Source organism: Eubalaena glacialis, chromosome 19 (assembly GCF_028564815.1).
Source record: "Eubalaena glacialis isolate mEubGla1 chromosome 19, mEubGla1.1.hap2.+ XY, whole genome shotgun sequence".
In the NCBI taxonomy this organism is placed as follows: domain Eukaryota; kingdom Metazoa; phylum Chordata; class Mammalia; order Artiodactyla; family Balaenidae; genus Eubalaena; species Eubalaena glacialis.
Genome location: NC_083734.1, coordinates 19,521,175 through 19,543,660, shown reverse-complemented (window position 1 = coordinate 19,543,660; position 22,486 = coordinate 19,521,175). Strand labels below are relative to the sequence as shown.

The 22,486-nt window shown below is 39.8% G+C and overlaps 1 protein-coding gene across 1 annotated transcript in view; it reads left to right on the top strand.

The window, feature by feature from the left end:
- The window catches only part of MYO1D (myosin ID), a 348,608-nt gene that overhangs the window by 103,230 nt on the left and 222,892 nt on the right, over nt 1-22,486 (top strand). Inside the window, exons 4-11 of the mRNA XM_061176850.1 lie at nt 1,294-1,459; nt 3,707-3,760; nt 4,940-5,035; nt 9,274-9,390; nt 11,063-11,266; nt 15,590-15,735; nt 15,815-15,929; nt 20,333-20,503. Coding sequence (XP_061032833.1) covers nt 1,294-1,459; nt 3,707-3,760; nt 4,940-5,035; nt 9,274-9,390; nt 11,063-11,266; nt 15,590-15,735; nt 15,815-15,929; nt 20,333-20,503 — 1,069 coding nt within the window. The remainder of the gene's footprint in view (nt 1-1,293; nt 1,460-3,706; nt 3,761-4,939; nt 5,036-9,273; nt 9,391-11,062; nt 11,267-15,589; nt 15,736-15,814; nt 15,930-20,332; nt 20,504-22,486) is intronic.

Below are 22,486 nucleotides of genomic sequence, written 5' to 3'. Positions count from 1 at the left end.
GAGCGGGGGCTACTCTTCGTTGCGGTGCACGGGCTTCTCATCGCAGTGGCTTCTCTTGTTGCAGAGCACGGGCTCTAGGCGTGCGGGCTTCAGTAGTTGCGGTGCATGGGCTCAGTAGTTGTGGCTTGCGGGCTGTAGAGCGCAGGCTCAGTCGTTGTGGTGCACGGGCTTAATTTCTCCGCGGCATGTGGGATCTTCCCGGACCCGGGCTCGAACCCGTGTCCCCTGCATTGGCAGGCGGATTCTTAACCATTGCACTGCCAGGGAAACCCCATTTACTAGTTTTTTAAGAGCATATCTTACCACAGTTTTATAGACACTTTCCTTTATTTACCATAAGCAAGCAGTTTCCCTTACCCCAATTATAAGTATACTTTCATTCATGAGGAGATAAATTTGTAGGGTCACTTACAGTGGTAGTGGAAGGACCAGGGGATCCGGTACATCAGGTTATTTCGGCGATATGCCCATATAAGAGGGATTTTGTCAGTGAAATAGAAACAAAGACATAAAGCCTAGAATGAAGTTAAAATATATCCACTGGGAGAGACTGCTCTATAAAGAGTTAGCATTCATCGAATAAAGAATGACTTAAATACCTGGTACCAAAGAGAGATTCCGTACAGCTTCAGACGAAATGACGAGCAGTTTCTAAACTAATCAAGACCACATTTATGATGTATTAACCAAATGCAGTAAATTTCACTAGGCTTTATAAGCAAGAACTTTAAAAAATGGAATCATCTTCTGTACCACCCGTTCTTTTCAGAACATCTCTTTTTAAGATTTTTCTTTATGTAAATAAAATATGTTCATTTAAAAGAAAAACTAAAATTTACAGCATGATGTAAAACATGAAAGTTCCCTGAAATTCCACCCTACCTACCCCATCAACCTAGGTAACCATAGTGAAGTGTGCTGTCCCCTCCAGATTTGTAAGCATTTACTAACACGTGTGTGTGTGCGCACACACACATGCACCCATACACACACACACACACACACAAATCCTGCAATACATATTATTTTGCAACTTCATCTCACATTCATTAATATATTCTGCACATCTTTCTATGTCACTACATATTATACTGGGAAACAAAAATTTATTTTTATCCATCCCTATTGGTGGACATTTAGGTTGTTTGTAATATATATATTTTTTGATGTTACAAACAATGTTACAGTCAGCATCTTTGTACACAGATTTGCATGTCTTTTAATGAAATTTAGTTTCTTTAAAGTCCCAGCTTTTAAAACTTTTACAGCGACTTTCATTTATCTGTGTTAAAGAGTGAAGAATATGTTGCTTAAGTCCAACTGTGTCTTGGAAGCTTTCGGAAATGCCAAAACCAACCGCAATGACAACTCAAGCAGGTTTGGAAAATACATGGATATCAACTTTGATTTCAAGGGGGACCCTATTGGTGGACATATCAATAACTACTTACTGGAGAAGGTAAAAAGTGCTTAATTTCTGAGGGTAATGTTTGCAAATGCTGATTTTTTTTTTTTTTTTTTTGCCCTAGAATTGTTTTTTCAAATTGAGTTATAATTAACCTACAATATTAGTTTCAGGTGTACAATGTAGTGATTCAGTATTTTTATACATTCTAAAATGATCACCACAGTAAGACCAGTTACCATCCATCACCATACAAAGTTTACAGTATTATTGACTATATTCCGTATGTGTACATTACCTCCCCGTGACTTATTTATTTTGTAACTGGTAGTTTGTACTTCTTAATCCCCTTCACCTATTTCATCCATCCCCCCAACCCCATCCCCTCTGGCAACCACCAGTTTGTTCTCTGTATCTATGAGTCTGTTAATGCTGAATGTTTTTTTAAAAAACCTGATTATATTAATAGAATTTCTTTCATTGCCCCAAAGTAGCTTTTAATCCTATTCTCTGTCCCTTCCTGCTCCTCAGCTTTCTTTGGCAAAATAATCTCTTTTTGTGTTCTCTTATTAGCACTTATAGTATCAACCTGGGAAAAGTTACAGACTTTGTAGGCAAAGATTTAGGTGGGGGGGGGGTGGTGAGGGGTGCCAACTTTTGGGTAAGGTTTAACAAAAACCTATCTAGGACTAATCACTTCTACTCCTTCTACACATCCTCCCATGTTTTTATTTTAATTGATTGGCAATCTCGTTTTCTTCTAGTTTCTCTTTGCTCACTGCTTTATAGTAACATAGATGTACTTTGTGATCTTACAGCCTAATTACGAAGCATACTGCATTTGGTCTGTGAAAGCTTAGAGTGTGTTTTTATCTGCCCATGTGAATGATAGGCCCAATTTGTAGAAGATTCCAGTTAAAACTCTCCTCTTGGGACTGCCAGAGAGGTTGTGTCCTAACTAATCTTGAGTAGATTCGCCTGGTTATTACAGTTAAGATTGAACTTCACTAGGTTAAGTCTCCACCTTGAATTGTACTCCGATTTGAACTGACATGCCTTCTCAGTTAAGTGTTTTCCATCTCAATCACACCATAGCAATCTTTATGGCAGCAGAATGCAGTATAAATCTTATTTTTGTTTGTTAAACTGAAGTCAAACTGTTAAGGAAATCTTGTTTTATCAGAGTCAGTTGAAAAATGACAGGAAATGCCAGTTATTATCAGTCTTTTTTCCAGAATGTTTCATGGCTTCACTTTATGTACATGCTCAATCAAAAGAATCCCCTTGAATGAACATACATTTTGAGTCCTCTCTTAAGAGCAATCTTTTTGAAACCATCTAAAGCAGAGGTCTCTGTATATGGATTTTGTTCAGCTCACTTTATTACAGGATATAAGGCATTGCTCTTTGAAATACCAGCAGACCCTCAGGAAGGGAATGTTGAGAATATTCCTCCCTAAACATTGCTTCCTGTTCTCCCCACTTGCAATCCCCCCACCCAAAAAATTTCCTCTTTAGGCTCTAGGTTTAAAAAATCAAAATAGCTTCATTTTCAGAAAGTTTAAGGAACTCTGTTTTTAAAAGAGTAAAAAGAATTATCAAAAAATTGCACAGAAAACCCCATAGAGGAGATCTAGTTTTAGGTTGGTCCCATCCGTGCGGTCTTTAGGACATTTCAGTGCACTGTTGATACAGGATTCCCTGGGAAAGTGGCTCTCACTTTCTTTTAGGAGTACATTCTCAGATTAATGATTTTTTAAAAATGTATTTTATTGAAGTATAGTTGATTTACAATGTGTTAATTTCTGCCATACAGCACAGTGATTCAGTTATATATGTATATTCTTTTTCATATCCTTTTCCATTATGGTTATCACAGGATATTGAATATAGTTCCCTGCGCTATACAGTAGGCCCTTGTTGTTTATTCATTCTATATTATATATTCTATAATAGTTTGCATCTGCTAATCTCAAACTCCCAATCCATCCCCCCCATCCCCTCTCCCCTTTGGAGATCACAAGTCTGTTCTCTACGTCTGTGAGTCTGTTTCTGTTTTGTAAATAAGTTCATTTGTATTATTTTTTAGATTCCACATATAAGTGATATCATGTGGTATTTGTCTTTCTCTTTCTGACTTGCTTCACTTAGTATGATAATCTCTAGGGCCATCCATGTTGCTCCAAATGGCATTATTTCATTCTTTTTTATGACTGAGTAGTATTCCATTGTATCTATGTCCCTCATCAGATTAATGATTTTAATGTGCTTTTTTTTTTTTTTTTTTTTTTTTTTTCCCAGTCTAGAGTGATTGTGCAACAGCCAGGAGAAAGAAGCTTTCATTCTTTCTATCAGGTTAGTAATCTGTTATGCAGATAATCAACCATTTGCTCAGTTGTGCAGGAAATGGATGTTTTTATTTGGGGCTCTCTCCTGTCCTGTGCCTCCCATGCCTCCATTGGCCCACGACACATTACACATGTGTGCACACACGCATACACCCTACCCCGTGGGCTTCTTCAGAGACTTGACGAGCATGGCTATTATAAAGAGCTAGCAGGTGGTTAACCAACCAGATGACTGCCTTAGTTGAGCATCCCTTGTGTTTCTTTGCAGTGTAGGTAACATTGTAATGACCCTAAAAGCTTTTGAAATGGTGCATTCTGAATATTTAAATTAATTTTGTCTTATTTTTGAATTGAAGCTTTTGTTCCCATTTTGGGGTGTTCCAGAGATGGGAATAGAAATTCAGGTTGTTTTCGTTAAAAAAATCAATTTTAAAAATCCAATAGTTACATCTTTTCAGTAAACCAAAGTGTGCAGTTTAATATAGAGGATTTAAATGTATTGCCTTCTAAAATGCACGTTCTATGTAGGAGGACTATGTGTATTGTATTCGTGTTTTTGTTGACAGTTCGCCATGTTTCCAATAAACTAGCTTTCTTCCCAATATAAGAGTTCTGTTCATTTCAAGAACCCGTAACTTTTTCCGCACTTGAGTGAAAGTGTTGGAATTTGTCTTTGTCCACCACTACAGTCCTGGTTACCCAGTTGTCCTTTCCTGGGATATAGAGATTGATGAGGAACAGCTGTTTGTTTCCAGTGTGATTCAACATATGACTGGCTGCTGACACCTCTTAGTTCTGAGGCAATATTGACTTTTTCTGAATTTGAAACATAACCCTATGCTGTCCAGATAACAAGGCTGCTAAGCACGTGACCACCACAGAGCACAAGCTCCTGTTTTACAAATGGCCACAGTCAAAGCAAAACCTTTCATGCCAGTTATGTTGTGAAAGGGCTAAGACTTTTTTAAGTAATTTTCCTCATGACTGTATAACATTGTCCATCACTGATGATGTTGAAGCCATTACCTTCAAGGTTTAAAAAAAAAAAATCCTCAAAGCTAGAAACAGGAGGACCTAAGTGAATTAGCCCAGAAAATGAAAAAAAGCTAGACTACCAGTAAGAATACATGGTGTGTTGGGTTCAGGATGTATTTTGCTAACTTATTTTTAATTAAATATTTTTCAGCTACTCCAAGGAGGTTCAGAGCAGATGCTCCGCTCTCTGCATCTCCAGAAATCCCTTTCATCCTACAACTACATCCATGTGGGAGCCCAATTAAAGGTAAGAGTTTCCTTTTTGAGATGATTCAGAAATAGAATCAGAGAATCAGAAGAGACCTTAAATAATTATCTGGTCCAGCCTGCTGCCTCTAGGCAAATGCATGGCTCTTTTATTCTACTCTATTTTTAAAATTCTCAGGGACGGAGATTCAATAAATTATTGACTCAGTAACTTTTCTTAATAACCCATTACTGTATTTTATCACCGTCCGATAGGAAAGAAGTTTCTCTCTTATGATCTTGTGGGGTTTTAAAAATTTTTTAATCCTATTACTTTTATTTTGACACTATAAAAGTATTGTTACAAGTAGGAAGTCTACCGCAAAAGAAGGTACCGTATCATTTGGCCAAAGGCAAGTTGGTAAGACAAAAGAAAGTTTAAAAGCACTGTGGTTAAAAATAAATAAATAAATAAATAAAAGCACTGTGGTTGAAAATGGATATCAAAGATTGCCATTCACTATTTTTTCCAATAATGGTTTTGATGTATCCTAGAAATAGTTTTGTGGCCCTTGGAGCATTTCTAGTCAGCCTTCAATTTTTTTCCATTATTTTCCCCTTCCTTTGCATGTAAGCCCTTGCTCACACATATGCAGATCTTTTTGCCCTTTTATTTCTAATTAGTTTTCTGTTATATATATAATACAGTTTCTGCTAGCCATTTTATAGCTAATCCTAGTAATATAGTAGCTTATTGATGATAGGTTATAAAACAGTAATTGCAGTGTTATCCAATTTTGTTGGGGGAAAGGTGTGTGTGTATGTATGTGTATGTATATATATATACATACACATACATACACACACACGCACACACATATACGCACACACACATACATGAAATAAGATTTGGAGGGAAATAGACCAGGGTTTTACTTGTTTACTCTGGATGGATGAGATTATGGATATTTGTGTTCTTCTGCTTTTTCCACATTTCACATTTCTTCTATAATTAAAAATGCACAGCTTTTGTAGTTGGGGGAAAAATAAAAGAATTTATAAAAGGAAAGAATCTAGATGTGGAGGTGTTTTGTTTTGTTTTTTTGTAATTTTTGCTCTTCATCTTAAGCTAATTATACCTGCATTACTTGTTTAATGGTATTTTTATTATTGTGCATATAAATAAATGATATTTAGGGTTTTGCAATTAATTTTCCATTGTTTGAAATTTAAGTTGCACGAATTTTTTACTTTTACAGTCATCTGAGAACAGGATGTTTGGCTGAAAATTAATTGAAAGCAAACAAAACACCAGAGGGCAATACTCCAGCTTTCTGAGACTAGGTCAGAGGTACTTAAAGATGTATAAAGGATTGTAAAATCAACACTTAAAAAGCCAGTGACTGAAAATATTCTTTTTAAATCAAATTGTCTTATTGACCAAGTGGCTTTTGGCCCGGTCATGTAGAGCCCCACAGAAAGCAAGTATTAAATAAACATTTAGCCTTTTTTTCAAAGCTAAATTTAGCTTAGGTTCCCTTTCCATCAAAGCTTTCCATTCCTATTCCTCCCCCTCCTTTTTTTCTGCCTCTCTAATAAAAACAAAGAAGCAATACATGATCACAGTCAAAACCTAAAATAAAGATGAACCAAAAGGAAATAAAAATATGCTAAAGCTCACCATCCAGAGATAATTATTGATAACAGTTTATGTGTATATATTAATTCATGGAATCATATAATAAATCCTGATGAAATAAACCTTATATTATAATCATTAATATCTTCCCATGTAAACAAATATAAATTAATAGAATGATTTTAGTAACTCTAAAGTATTGCACTCTGTGTATCATACTTTTACTTAGCTATTCTAAAATATAGGACTCATGTACAATTACGACCCTGTGGGTTGCAGGTAAGGTAAGACCCAATTAAAAGTCACCAAAAACAATAAGGAACTTGGTTATCTCACATAACAAGAAGCCCTAGGATGGGGCAGCTCCAGACATGGTTAATTCAGTGCCTTAACAATGTTGATAGGGACCCAGATGTTCGTTTATTTGTTTCTCCCACTTACCAATTCTGCCATCCTCACTGGATCGGGCTGGTCTGCTACAGCTGATTTTCCTCATGGTCCCCAAATGCTAGCAGCAGTTCTAGGAGTCACAGGCAGAGGAAACGTTCCTGGCCGTAACCCTTGATAAGCTAGGGAAACCTCATGTCTTACGGACCAGAATGGCATCACATGCCCATGGCTGACCAATAACTTGGTAAAGGGAATAAGGTCCCTGTGATTTGTTTAGACCAATGAAGATTTACCTCCTGAGGCTGGCACCAATCCTGAAGAACGGGTACACTCAGAGAGGGGTAAACAAATCAGGGTTCTATCAACAAGAAAGAAGTGGGGCTGGGGAATGCCTGTTAGGTAAGCAGCCGACAGTTCTCCTCAGTAGGACACGTAGACTTTGTGTCTGGTTTCTTTGCAGTTTCGACATGGTTACAGCTTCTAATAATAGTAATATCTGATACTCGAGTGCTTTTTATGTGCTAGGAACTAGGGAGGTGCTTTATATAAATTCTCATTCCATTCCCACAACAACCCTGTAAGAAAGGTATTATTATGCCCATTGTACCCACAAGGAAATTGAGACTTGACAAGGTTAACTATCTCACTCAGAGGACTGGGAGGGGGAAGAGCTCGCCTGGTCGTGTCCTGGACGTTAGAGGACCACATGCTCATCAGGCAGAGGGGAACCCTCCCTGTGCTCTTCCTTAGCAGGTGAGCATCAGGCCAGGTCTCTGTGTCCCGGCCAGAGCAGAAACTCACCAAGGAAGAGATCAGGCCCTCCGCAGGTGCTGCTTTGGGAAAACTGCTAAGATAGGCAGTTACCGTTGCTTTATTGTAAATTTTATTGACACGCTTGTATTTCCAACCTGAGGGCTACAGATCCTCAAGGCAGGCGATTTATCTTTGAACCCCCGTCTTAGTCTAGCTGGGCTGCTACAACAGAAATACCATAAACTGGCGTGCCTTATACACAACAAAAGTTGATTTTCACAATTCTGGAGGCTGGGAAGTCCATGATCAAGGCACCTGCAGAGTCAATGCAGGCTTCCTGGTTCAGAGGTGGTGCCTGCTTGCTGTGTCCTCACAGGGCAGAAGGACCAGGGATCTCTGGTGTCTCTTTTATATGGGCACCAATCCCATCGTAAGGGCTTCACCCTCAAGACCTAATCACCGGGGCTTCCCTGGTGGCGCAGTGGTTGGGAATCTGCCTGCTAGTGCAGGGCACATGGGTTCGAGCCCTGGTCTGGGAGGATCCCACATGCCGCGGAGCGACTGGGCCCGTGAGCCACAACTACTGAGCCTGCGCGTCTGGAGCCTGTGCTCCGCAACAAGAGAGGCCACGATAGTGAGAGGCCCGCGCACCGCGATGAAGAGTGGCCCCCACTTGCCGCAGCTAGAGAAAGCCCTCGCACAGAAACGAAGACCCAACACAGCCAAAACTAAATAAATAAATAAATAAAATAAAAATAAAGGAATTCCTTTAAAAAAAAAAAAAAAAAAAAAAAAAAGACCTAATCACCTCCCAGAGACCCCACCTCCTAACACCATCACCTTGGGGGTTAGGATTTCAACATACGAATTTGGGGGTCAGGGGACAGACATTTATTCTACAGCAGCACTTCTGTGCCATTTAAAGATCTGACTTGCTGAATGTTTGTTGAATGCCTGAAAAAGTGAAGTGATAGTCCCAGACCATTTCCCAGACTAGCTTGCTGAATGATCAAGGCAGGCCACTTGGCTTTGGGAGGCCTGCTCTTCCTCACCTGTGGAGTAGAAAGCCTGACCGTACAAGCGTGGGAGTGTTGTTACCAGCCTGGACAAGACTAATTGTGGAACAGAAAGCCACAGACGACAGTAGCTAGGCATATGTCTCGGAGGCTCTGTCAGTCAGAGTTTCCATTTGTGGTCTCACATCTCATGCCACTTCCTCCACACATCCTGGAGCCTCTCTGAGCCAGCTCAGGACTTGCTTCCTCACCGAAGGCTCCAGAAATGTTCCTGGTGCTTGTCTTAGGTGACGACGACTCTCACAATTGGGCATTGTGGGTGCTGCGTTATGTTTCTACCCCTGAAATCATTTTTATTTTCTTTGGATACCCATCATCCCTTCAATGACTTACTCCAAAGGCATCAAGACCATGGCTACACTTGAATTTAGCCTCATAGTTTTTGGATGTTAATGCTCACATGCAGTGTCTGTGACCTCAGTTTCCTGTTTTCATTCCTAGTCGTCTATCAATGATGCTGCAGAATTCAAAGTAGTAGCTGACGCCATGAAAGTCATTGGCTTCCAACCCGAGGAGATTCAAACAGTGTATAAAATTTTGGGTGCTATTCTTCACTTGGTGAGTGGGGACGCCTCTCAGAATTCTTCACCTCCCTATGGGACTAGGATGTTCTTTCAGAAGGTTTGGGGTTTTGTAAAAAGTAATTTATGTAGAGAAAATTCCTCTGACATTTTGAAGAAATTACTCTATCTGTAGTTTCCTCCAACGTGTTATAATAATATGAGGGATTTTCCAAGCCACTGTGGGTTTTGAGACTGTGGCTTTAGTTCACTGCCTTCCTGGTATGTCAGACTTCGAACTGGTTAATTTCAAAGGTAAAAGAGTTCAGCAGTGATGTGACCACCAGTGGGATAAGCTAAAATCTTTTGAACGGAGCAAATTTCTAAAGGCATTTGAAACATAGAATCATAGATTTCTAGAACTAGAATTTTGATGATCTCATTTTATAGATTGGAAATGACTGGCTTAAAAGCACATCCAGTTCATTGCAGCCAACACCACGGACCACCCTGGCCCACTTATGCACAGGTTATTTTCCACACATCACACCAACCTTAGAAGTAAAGAACCATCAGTCGAGAGTCCTTTCATTACTGTCTATATGATTAGAGATATTGAAAACGTAATGAACATGTAACCTGGTAGTAAATGAGTGACAACATGGATACAAATCTGGAATAAAAACGACCTTTCACTTTCCTGCGGCGAGATTTAACTCTAAGTGAATCAGAAATACACAGGACCTATATGAAAAATATTATATAGCAGTATATAAACAATCTCTTAAATGTTCCTGACTAGGAAGACTTTAACATTCTAAATTGTCTCATTCTTTCAACTAGTTTATAAATACGGTGCGACAATAATCCTTCAGAATCCAAAGAGGAATTTTGTTTTTCAGTTGATGTAATGATTTTAGAATTTACCTAGAGCAATAAACATGTAAGAAGGTCGAATAAAATGTGTTAGAGTAGTAGGGTAGGGGGAGCAGGGGAGAGGAGGCACGACTAATTCCACCAGGTTTAAAATGATAGTAAAAGCCACAGTACTTTAAAACTTGCTGCATAAATTCAGCACCAGATTAATCAACAGATTAGTTCATGTGCTGGACACTTGGTAGATGGCTAATAAGTATTTATTGCTTATTGAATGAGTGGAATATAAATGAATATAAATAGACTCAAAAACTTGGTGGAAATTAATATGTAATAAAGGTGATATTTCAAATCAGGAGGAAAAGCTAGACTATTCGATTAATGGTGTCGGAGCAACTAACCATCTGAAAAAATAAAGTTAAATTCTTACTTTACACCACATACCAACATACATTCTGGTGGATAAAAAGCTTAAATGTAAGAATAGCTGTATGAGGAATAGAAGAAAATATTAAATATTCATAAAATCTTCAGAGTAGGAATGATCTAAGTATAACACCAAAGAAAGAGAAACCCTGAAGCAAATGATTCATAGATTTGACTACATAAAAATGTAAAATTTCCATCCATCAAAAACATATGCTGAAAATTAAAATATAGATGAGTGTCTGGAGAAGGAAAAAATGCATAAAACACTAGGTTTTTATATGTTGAGATATTAATGTATTTAGGAAAATAGGCGCTCCAAACAAGGTCCCTTGGAATTCTCTCTTAAACTGGCAAATACATCCCTGACATCGTGTTTCAGAATCTCATTGGAAGTGGTGTGTCTTGGTTTTTCTCTTCTGATACAGGGAAATTTAAAGTTTGTAGTGGATGGTGACGTGCCTCTGATTGAAAATGGCAGGCTTGTATCTATCATAGCAGAATTGCTGTCCACCAAGACAGACATGGTTGAGAAAGCCCTCCTTTACCGGACGGTGGCTACGGGTCGTGATGTCATCGACAAGCAACACACAGAACAGGAAGCCAGCTACGGCAGGGATGCCTTCGCTAAGGTGGGATTTTAAAGGCATTGTGTCTGCCTTGCAAGGGTTCTGGTACCAAAATTTCTAACATCATGGGGAGGAGGTGTATCCATACACCACCAGTTCTCTGTGATGCCAGCTGGGTGTCCTACAACTTAACTCAATTCTAACACTGTCTACTGGAGATAGTATCACATCCCACAGGTTAAGGGCTCAGTCCCGCAAGCCTGTCCCCCAGCACACACACACACAAACACACACACACACACACACACACACACACAGAGGCTTATCACCTGTGCTTCTGACCAACCAGCTATAGATGGGAAGTACCAGCAACCTCCTCCTGGGATTCCATTAATTGCTAGAGTGGCTCACAGAACTCAGGGAAACATTCACTTACATTTACCAGTTATTAAAGGATATGATAAAGGATACAGACCAACAGCCAGATGAAGAGATTCACAGGGCAAAGTGTGGGAGGGTCCCGAGAACAGGAGCTTCCGCCCCCATGGAGTTGGGGTACATCACCCTCCCAATGTGTGGATGTGTTCGCCAACTGGGACACTCCCAAGCCCTGTACTTTGGGGATATTATGGAGCTTCCTCATGTAGGCATGGTCAATTATTAACTCCATTTCCAGCCCCTCTTCCCTCTCTGGAGGATGAGAGGTGGGACTGGAAGTTCTAAGCTTCTGATCATGGCTTGGTCTTCCCGGTACCCAGCCCCCAGCTAGGAGCCCACTCAGAGTCACCTCAGTAGAGTAAAGATGCTCCTAATGCTCTTATCACGCAGAAATTTACATGGGTTTTAGGAGCCCCGGGTCAGGGATGGGGTCCAAGACAAATATCAGAACAAGAGATGCTCCGAGTGTTCTTATCACTTAGGAAATTACAAGGGTTTCAAGAGCTCTGTGCCAGGAACCAGGGGCAGAGACCAGTATATTTTCTATTATCTCACAGCCTGGGGTTGATCTCAGTTTCATTTTTAGTGAAATTCTATGAGGAGGTGTTCAGACGTTCCTTGAAAGCAGGTTAAGCCTCTTGAAACCAGAGTGGTACTTTTTGACCATCACGGTCTCAACAACACCCCATGGCTGTGAGCATCGCTGCCAGAAACATTCTCAGAAAAGCAGAAGCTGACTGACCGGGGAGCTCAGGGCCCCTCGCTTGCACAGGCCCCTTTTGTGGCCCTTCGTTTTGCTTTCCTCACTTGATAATGCTTCGTGCAAGTCCCCTTCAAGCCAATTGATGGACCCATTGTTTTAGTGTCTGTGTGGTGATGGGACCATAATTTATTAACCATCCACCTCTTATGTCATTCACCTCGTTCCCTTTTTTTTTGCCACTACAAACAATGCTGCATCCTTGTCCATCTTTCCTGACACACCAGTGCTTTTATTTCAGTTAGATGGCCTCCCAGGAATGAGCAGGTCAAAGGACACCCCAATCTGAAGCTTTAAGTGACTGATTTTCTGGGTGTACAGTGATACCTCATTGTTACTTTAGTTTTCATTGCTGGTGTATTTGAGCATCTTTTCCTATTTTTGTAAAGTATTTACATCTATTCTGAGAATTGCTTGGGTATATGCTTTGTACATTTTTCTTTGGGGCTGTTATCTTTGTATTGTCCATTTGTAAGAGCTCATAACTTTAACCCATTGTCTGTTATCCATGTGGCAAATATTTTATTTTCCCAAGTTTACATTTTCTCTTTTTCTTGTTTGCTGGTTGATTAGGTTGCTCCATATTCCATTTTTTACTCTTGCTTGGTTTTTAGTCTTCAGAGGAATTTGAATTTATCCAAATGCAATGGAGAGTGGAATATTTTAAGCAGAGGCAATGTCATCAAGTTTGAATTTTTAAAATGATGGCTCTGACCTTAGTATGAGAATCTTATGGGGCTCTGACCTTAGTATGAGAATCTTATGGGGCAGTGGGTAGGGCAAGGGTGGAAGCAAAGAGACCAATTAAGAGGATATTTCAGTAATCCAGGAGGATGATAATAGCAGCTTGGACAGGGAAAGTAGCAGTGGAAATGAGGAAAAGAGGATGATTTGAGACAAACTGTATCTGGAGAATAAAATCCACAGGACCTGTTGTTCTGGGGATGATGGAATCAAGGATAATTTCTGACATGGTCCAACCCACCTCTCCTGTCTCATTTCCTGCCATATTCCAGACTCGTTTCTCCCCTTTACCACATTAGACTTCTCTCAGGCCTTACATGTTGTCTTTATCCCTTTAATCCTTCCAGCCACAGGGCCTCTGCACATGCTGTTTCCTCTGCCTGGATTGTTCTTCTCTCCCCTCTCACCTGGTTAACTCTTACCATCCTTCTGATCTCAGCCCACTTTCTCAGAGAAGCCATCCCTGGCCTTTCTGAACACTGAACAGGTTGAAGTCTCCTCACATCCCATGCACCTCATCTGTGTGCATGTGTGTGTGCGTGTGTGCGCGTGTGTGTGTGATTTTCCTTCACTCTACTCCCTGAGCTCCTTGGAGACAGAGACAATGTTCATGTTACTTGATACAGTATCTCCCACAAACTGCACAGAGCAAGTACCCAGCAAACATTTAATGAGTGAATGAATCCCCAAGTTTCTGTTTCTATTTATTTATGGTTAACAGTTGGGTAGGAAGGACTTCCCTGGTGGCACAGTGGTTAAGAATCCGCCTGACTATGCAGGGGACACGGGTTCGAGCCTTGGTCCGGGAAGATCCCACATGCCGCAGAGCAACAAAGCCCGTGCACCACAACTACTGAGCCTGCGCTCTAGAGCCCGTGAAGCCACAACTACTGAGCCCGCGTGCCACAACTACTGAATTCTGCGCACCTAGAGCCCATGCTCCTCAACAAGAGAAGCCACCGCATTGAGAAGCCCGCACAATGCAACAAAGAGTAGCCCCCGCTCGCCGCAACTAGAGAAAGCCCATGCACAGCAACAAAGACCCAACGCAGCCAAAAATAAAAATTAATTAATTAATTAAATTAAAAAAAAAAAAGTTGGGTAGGAACAGTTTTAGGAGGTGGGAAGATCAATAGTCCAGACAGGACATAAGTTTGAGACAGCTGTGAGACATCCAAGAGTTTGTCAGGTAGGCAGTCAGACACGGGAGCCTGGAGCTCAGAGGAGAGGTCTGCATTCAGGTGATACATTTAGGGGTAATATTATATCACCGTTCTTTAATATTGTATGAAATGACTTAGAGAGGAAGAGATAGGGAGTGAAGAGAAGAGGACTAGGAAGAGATCCAACTTTTAGAGATCAGGTAGAGGAGGAGACCTACTAAAGGTCACCGAGAAGGAGCAGCCAGTGAAATAAGAGGAAAATTAAGAAAGTGTGGATTCAGGACTTCCCTGGGAGTCCAGTGGCTAAGACCTCACTCTTCCACTGCAGGGGGCGTGGGTTCGATCCCTGGTTGGGGAACTAAGTTCTCGCATGCCACCTGGCATGGCCAAAAACAAACAAAGTGTGATATTACGAATCCCAGAGAGCCCAATGTTTCAAGACAAGAGTAGGAAATTGGGTTGAGTGATGCTGAGTATCTGAGTAAGATGTCCCTAAAGAGGTACAAGAAAGGGTCCATATAGAGGTGCTTGGGGTCCTTGATGAGCCATTTCAGTGGAGTCATGAGAGAGAAGTGAAGGCTGGAGTGGCTGGAAGCGTAAAGGGGGGAGGGGGAGGTGAGGAATGGAGGTGATGTGTATAGATGTGTGTAGGTGAAGAGAGCGGGTTGCTGGAGGGAGATGTTAAGGAAAGGTTTTCTAAAGGTGTGACATTGCAGTGCACATTTGTGTCAGGATGTGAATGTGTGTGAGTGTGTGGTGCCTTTGTCCCTGTGTGTGTTTGCGTGTGTATCCTTGTTCATTGACTGTGTATTTGATTCTCAAGGAATTTGAAATGGTGGCCTTTTGGCTCAGATCTTTATTTAGCATTATAAATCAATGTTCATATATTTAGAATCCATAGGGCATAGAACTCATTGGTTCTCTGCTTTTTATAGTTGATGAGATTAAAATAAAGCAATGAAGTGACTTATATGAGGCAGTAGGCAAATTATTGGTATTAACAGGGCACAGAAACACACCTAAGGAATGTTGTTGGAATGCAACACATGTAGTGACCCATAATAATCTTTTAAAACTCCAAACGTCATGCACACGTCGTATAATTTTTAAACAGATGATGTGCATTTCTCATTTTTCAGCTTAGAGGATTAACAGCTATGCTAAACGGTAAGGAGGACGTCAATAGGAATTTAATTCAATAGGAATTTAAAACTTATCACAAATCCAAACAGGGGACGCATTTCCAATGGGCAAGAATTTACGATGTCATTTTCATCACAGGCCATATATGAGCGCCTTTTTTGTTGGATTGTTTCTCGCATCAATGATATTATTGAGGTCAAGAACTCTGACACCACCATCCACGGGAAGAACACTGTTATTGGTGTCTTGGATATCTACGGCTTTGAAATCTTCGACAACAACAGGTAAACCGGGTAAGATACTGAAAACCCTATTGTTTATTTTTTTTATTTGTTTGAGCCTAATTGATTCCTTTTCTTGCAGCTTTGAACAATTCTGCATCAATTACTGCAATGAGAAGCTCCAGCAGCTGTTTATTCAGCTGGTCCTGAAGCAAGAACAGGAGGAGTACCAGCGGGAAGGGATCCCCTGGAAGCACGTGAGTGGACTCGTACAGACTGTTCACGATAACGTCAACTCTTAGCATCTTGGGTATCTGCTGATCTTCTTGGGTGCTTGAAACACCTAAACCTTAGCTTTCCTTTTTGGGGTATTGAAATATTACAGTTCATCTTCAGGGTTGATAGGTGGGATTTCTCTAATTTGGTCGACTGTCTGGTTGGTGCCCAGAAAAGGCTGAGTTAAAAATCAGTAAACTTATGTTCACTTTACAGCTGATACCACATAGTTTTTTGATTCACATCTGTCTATTAGAGTTTAGCATCATTTATAAGTTATTCAGAGCAGCAACTTATGCCTTCAGTTGGCTGAACTTTGCTTCCAAATTGAGTTTCTTCCCCTTCCTTCTTTCTTTTTTTGCTCTGATTTCTCCTTTTTTCTTCTCCTACTTTGTAAGCCCGGTGGCATTTTATTGTCTTTGGTTAATGAGGTTCATATTCCCTGAAACCCATGCATGAAAACACGTGTATTTGATTTCCATTTACTTTCCTTTGTGTCCCACAACAGTTATCACCTCTCTTCTCCTGGCTCTCTGTGAACTTTGTATTTGTCACTAGTCCGATAAGATAGAGCCAGACAGTATGATTGATGCAGAGTGCAATATCACAGATCACAGCTAAAAACATGACAGTTAGACCTGCTCACGATAGAAATGGGACCTTGTAATTTTCTTTGAAATTTGTATTTTTAAACAATTTTGAGGACAGACATGAAAAATTCAAAAACAACTGAATTTCCATAAATTTCTGTGTTTATCCTTTTGCCAAATAGTATAGATAATGAAGTCCGTAGTTGTATTTTGATATCCAATGTAAGCAGTAAAAAGCTATTTGAAATGCTGTATTTAAATTACTTTTATATTCCTTCCCATCTTCCTACTTTCCGTCTCCTCTCATTCAGAAAAAGGAGATACTGGTATAATAACTAGCTTTCCTGCTTCAAATTTCTTCTTTGCCTTCCATCCATCGTGTGTTAAATATTAGAATACCGTAACAATTTTGTTCAAGTATAGTAGTATGAATTCTACATATTTACAAATAAAGCAAAAGGTGTATTATTACTTTTTAATAGGAATACCTACAGTTTTGATTTAAAGAGTGAAGTCTCATCGCATATTTAAGATGTAATTCAATTCAGTTAAGTTTATATGCAGCTTTCTTAGACCGAATCTGTTGCATAACATAATACACAATTATAACTGGGGCTTAGGTTTTTATAGCAAACTTAATCATAAAACTTGTTATTCAGATGTGGTTCAGAGATACTGGTCCAAAATATCCTTTAACAATCAGAATATCAAATTCCACAGGCATAGTTGATAAAGGGAAAAGTCAACAATTGCAGGAGACTATTCCAAACATCTGAAAAAGGAGCAAAAGTCCTTTAAAACAATTCTTAGTGAAATAAACCAAGAAAAATGTGACCTAGAGGTAACAGAAAGCTCACTCCAAAATAATAGTTACTGAATACAGCCCGGGTCCCCAAATTAGAATCTCCATTCTGGGCAAGTATTTCCTTTAAAAACCCCAAACTTTAGAACATAGTGATTAATTTTAAAAAAAATTTTATTATGGAAAATTTCAAGCATACATAAGAGCAGAGATCACAATATAATAAACTCATTGTACCCATCACTCAGCTTTAATAGTTATCAGTGAATTGCCAGTCTTGTGTCATCTGTACCCCACCCACCCCCAGATTATTTTGAAGCAAATCTCAGATATCACATTATTTCATCTGTAAATATTTCAGTGTGTTTCTCTAAAAGATAAAGACTTTTATAAAAAATCATAGCCACGACACCATTATCACACCTAAAAAATTAACAGTAATTCCTTAATGTCATCAAATATGCAGTCAGTGTTCACATTTCACATTTCCTCAGTTGTCTTAGAGTTTTTGGTTTTGCTTTTACAGTTTGTTTGAATTTGGATCCAAATAAGTTACTTACGTTGTGATTGGTTGATAGGCCTCTGGAATATCCATTGATTTTCTCCTCTCTCCTCTCTCTCTCTCTCTCTCTCTCTTTTCCTTGCAATCTTTTGTTCTTTAGAGTTGCCCACTGTCTGGATTTTGCTAATGGGGTTCCCGAGGTGTCACCTAATCTGTTTCTCTGTTCCTTATATGTCCTGTACATTGGTTATGAGATCTAGAGTCTTGACTGGTGTCAGGATCACCGTCTACTTCATAGGTGGTATGTGAACTTCCACCAAGAGATTCATAATGTCTTGTCTCCCTAATTGATTCACCTTTACATGATTTTGGTGCCGTAGTTTACAAGTCATTTTTAGGTGCTGAGAACTTGACTCTCAGGCACAAAGCTGCTCTATTTGGAGTGAGGATGGGAGGCCCAGAGCCCTGTGCCCCTGAGCCATCCCCTCTCATCTCTCTTTGTCCCCTGCATCCGCTAAGAAACCTGGGAATACCAGGTTGCTGGAAGAACCTAGTTTGAAAACCACGACTATAAGCAATGTTTGAAGCAACATTAAACTGTGAACCAGAAGCTACTGGACTCTTCAGCAAAGACTAATCACTTTTAGTTAGACAGTTGGAATTTGGGGAACTTAATTCTTTTGTTCTTGGCACAAAAGACTTAATCTTTAATTCCATAGTCGCAAAGTCTACGATTTCAGCTGTTAATTACTACAGAGTTCCTGCTTTTTGAATATTTTAAGGATATTTTTTCCAAAGATAGAAATAACTTTTCTCCATAATGAGAAATGTAATAAGTGCCCACAATAAAAGTAAATACTTAGACCAGGGCTTCTCCATCTCTGTACTAACATTTTAGACCAGATAACAGTTGTGAGTCTGTCCTGTGCTTTGTAGGATGTTTAGTAGTATCCCTGGCCTCTTCCCACTGGATGCCAGTAGCATTCTACTAGTCATGACCACCTAAAATGTCTCCAGACATTGCCAAATGCCCCTGGGGGGCAAAGTCACCCTCTATTGAGAATCACTGATTTAGACAAACCAGAAAAGTATAAAAAACAAAGTAAAAACCACCCAGTTTGCAGACTTTCAGTCCATGGAATACAGAGGAGGACTTGGAAGACTAGGGATGGCGCTGAAAGCCACAGACAGATAGCTGGCATGAGCCCTTGGATTTTAAAAAGCATTGAACAGGGATCCATGAGACACAGTAATACTCTATTGTGAGTGTGTCGATCTTACAGAAGGTAGTGGGGACAACTCTCAGTTCAGGTACCTCCTAAATGAGGTGGGACACATCAACACACAAGATTAAAATGTATAAGCTGCCCGTCTTCAAATGAGGTACTGCAGCTTTCCTGAGTGAGGCCCATGTGTGCTTTCTGTGTGTGTGGTGATATGTATGCTGCAGGCTATCAGAATAGACAGGTGTAGAAGAGGATTATTACACAAACCTTATGTGTGCTGAAGTGGCTAAAGAGCCCGCAGTTATTTACAACTTTATTCAGCCTTGTGGAAGCAAATGAAAAGCTTATTCTTATCCTTTACGGATACTTATATCTCAGAATTAAATTGTTTATATTGTACCCTGGAAACCTCTGTTAGACCCATATATGCTTTTTAACTTTTGGAAAACTGAAGGAGATACTCTTTGGGATTTTTAGTCAGCCAGGGCCGTGTAACTAAAAATGCAAGTTCTCGGAAACACCTTAATTCCATCAAGTTCAATATCAATGACTACTTCAAGGTTATTTGTTGGTACTTAGTGGAATCTGGGTCTTGCGGTTAACAGCCAACAGATTGAGGGATTGAGGGTCTGACGAATAAGGTTAGGTGCAGGATGTGAAAACAGGATTAAAACAAGAGTTAGCGAAGGGAGAAACGTTATCTACTTTATAGTTTTTGCCTGGAGCTGTACTCATTTAAGACAAAATGTTTTATGATAAAAAGTCCACAAATACATTTTTTAAAATAAATTTATTTATTTGTTTGTTTTTATTTTTGGCTGTGTTGGGTCTTCGTTGCTGGGCACGGGCTTTCTCTTGCGGCGAGCGGGGGGCTACTCTTCCTTGCGGTGCGTGGGCTTCTCATTGTCGTGGCTTCTCTTGTTGCAGAGCACGGGCTCTAGAGCGCACGGGCTCAGTAGTTGTGGTGCACGCGCTTAGTTGCTCCTCGACATGTGGGATCTTCCCAGACCAGGGCTCGAACCCGTGTCCCCTGCATTGGCAGGCGGATTCTTAACCACTGCGCCACCAGGGAAGCCCCACAAATATATTTTTTAAAAAAACCTCTGTTAGAATGTGTGCTCCTTTTAGCGTTATACCTCATTAGTGTTATTCACCTCTTTGACACCAAAGTGACTTAAATTCCTGATACCTATGGAGGCATTGCTGTTGCACCCGTTCCTGGTTTCCATTGCCTTTGGAATTGCCGCTTTGCTGTGTCCTGCAGATCGATTACTTCAACAATCAGATCATCGTGGACCTCGTGGAACAGCAACACAAGGGCATCATCGCCATCCTGGATGACGCCTGCATGAATGTCGGCAAAGTCACCGATGAGATGTTCCTGGAAGCACTTAACAGTAAACTGGGCAAACATGGTCATTTTTCCAGCCGAAAGGTAGTGTGTATAATGAGAACTTCCTCTCATTTTGATCATTAAGAGTTTCCTCATTGTTGGACAGACTTAAATGACTTTATATGTTGGGTTGAAAGAATGTCCACTCAAGTGAGAGAGACCATAAACATCCATGAAATGATTTATTGCTGTGGATAAATTCTGCCTTTCTGGTTTATAGGATGACGAGATTGATAGAAATCACAGTGTCCAGGAGAGGGAGCTCTAGACTATTCCATTTGCTAGAAATAGGAAAAATGAACATGATGCTTTAGAAAGCATGATGTCATTTATAACCAATAGGTACAGAGTCCTTGTTCATGTGCTAGAATTTTGCTCCTGCATCTGATAATTCTGGCACTGAAAATAGCTTTTGTCCTTGACTTTTTACTGTAATCCTCAGTTATAAAAATCTAGTATGTGTTCTCTGCTGTTGTTCTTCAGACTATGTGACTTTCTTGAAAACAGAGAAATTCTAGCTGAAATCCTAGTGTTACAAGGAAACTCATTCCTTAAATGAATGGTGATCCTTCTTAAGTCCCTATTTTTCACATTCTAAAAATGTTATAAGCAGATCATATCTCCCTGATAGTTGGTGGCAGTCGTGGTTATCCGACATTTGTGCTGTGCCTTGCATATAGTATGTTTGCCATAATATTTGTCATAGAAGAGACACGCCGTCATCCCTAGGTGTTCCCTACAAATGTAGGCTTGTCTAGCAACCATAAGCTGAAGGAAAAACAGGCCCCATTCTTCTTCACTTCCAGAAGGAAAGGGGCCAACATTTCTGCTCCTCCATAATTCCATATAAATCTATGACCCACTGCCACTTTTTAGCATGAATAAATCTGTATTCTGACTTTGTCCCTTCTGAAATTATGTAATCAGAACAGTAAGATTCCCCAGTTAACTGGAGACAGCACAGATCATCAAGAAATATATTACTGGCTGATATTTATTTTAGACTAGTTTATTTCTAAAATATTCTCCTTGGTCTATTACTGAGGACTAACTTGTAGCCTGCTGTAAGTCGGCTTTCAGATGCTACAGTCTGATCTTTGACATTAGGGGTCTAGCTAGGGTTATTCCTTCAGTCATTTCCTATTTATAACACAAATATTTAAGTGCCTCTCATTTTCCAGGTACAATCCTGGGTGCTGGGGACAGAGCAGTGAGCCAAGTTAGAAGCCACGTAAATAATTTACAGTGGTGCTTTTAAAGACGGCATGATTACAGGGCAAATGTCCTGTCTCTGAGGGGTTGGGTATAAATGTCCTTTATAATCACAATTCAGGTTTTGGAGACTCGCCTGGCATTGGTAGACAATCTGTGTTCATCCAGTTCAGTTGAATTGGTCACAATCATACCAAAGAAGATCTTATGAAATATTGAATTCCAAACTAAAACAGGCAAGGCTCCGCTTTGTTTAAATAAATAACTATGATTCTCATGTGAGAAATCACTTCATTTTGTTATGTTTCACCTTGGCCATTTATACACTCGAATTTATCAACCAAATATTTTGAAATATAATTTCATATTTACAGTAGAAACTGTACGTACAGTACTTTTAAGCAGCTGCTACTGACTTGATAGGAAATGCTAAATAGTAATTTATCTGTGGAGATGGAATTTTTTTTTTCTTTCCTTTCTTTTCTTTTTTTTTAATGTGGGAGCCCAGGTTTTCCCAACTCTCAGACCAGGTGGCTCCTTTCTCCCTCAGCATCATCCCCCAGACAAATACGGAGATGGAAATTTTTTGTGTGTTCTTTTCTGGGATTTTTGCCTAATGAAGGAAAGAAATGATATAACCAAGCTGTCTGGATATTTTCATCACTATGAGTCTTTCTGTTAAATAAATGCTATTATTCTGTATGTTAAAGCAGGTATTATCATTGCTATTGGTTATTAATGATTAGCTAGAATTATTGGCAGGCTAAATAAGAAGTTTCTGGCTTGTGCTTATTTAGGGGCTAAATTGTTTCT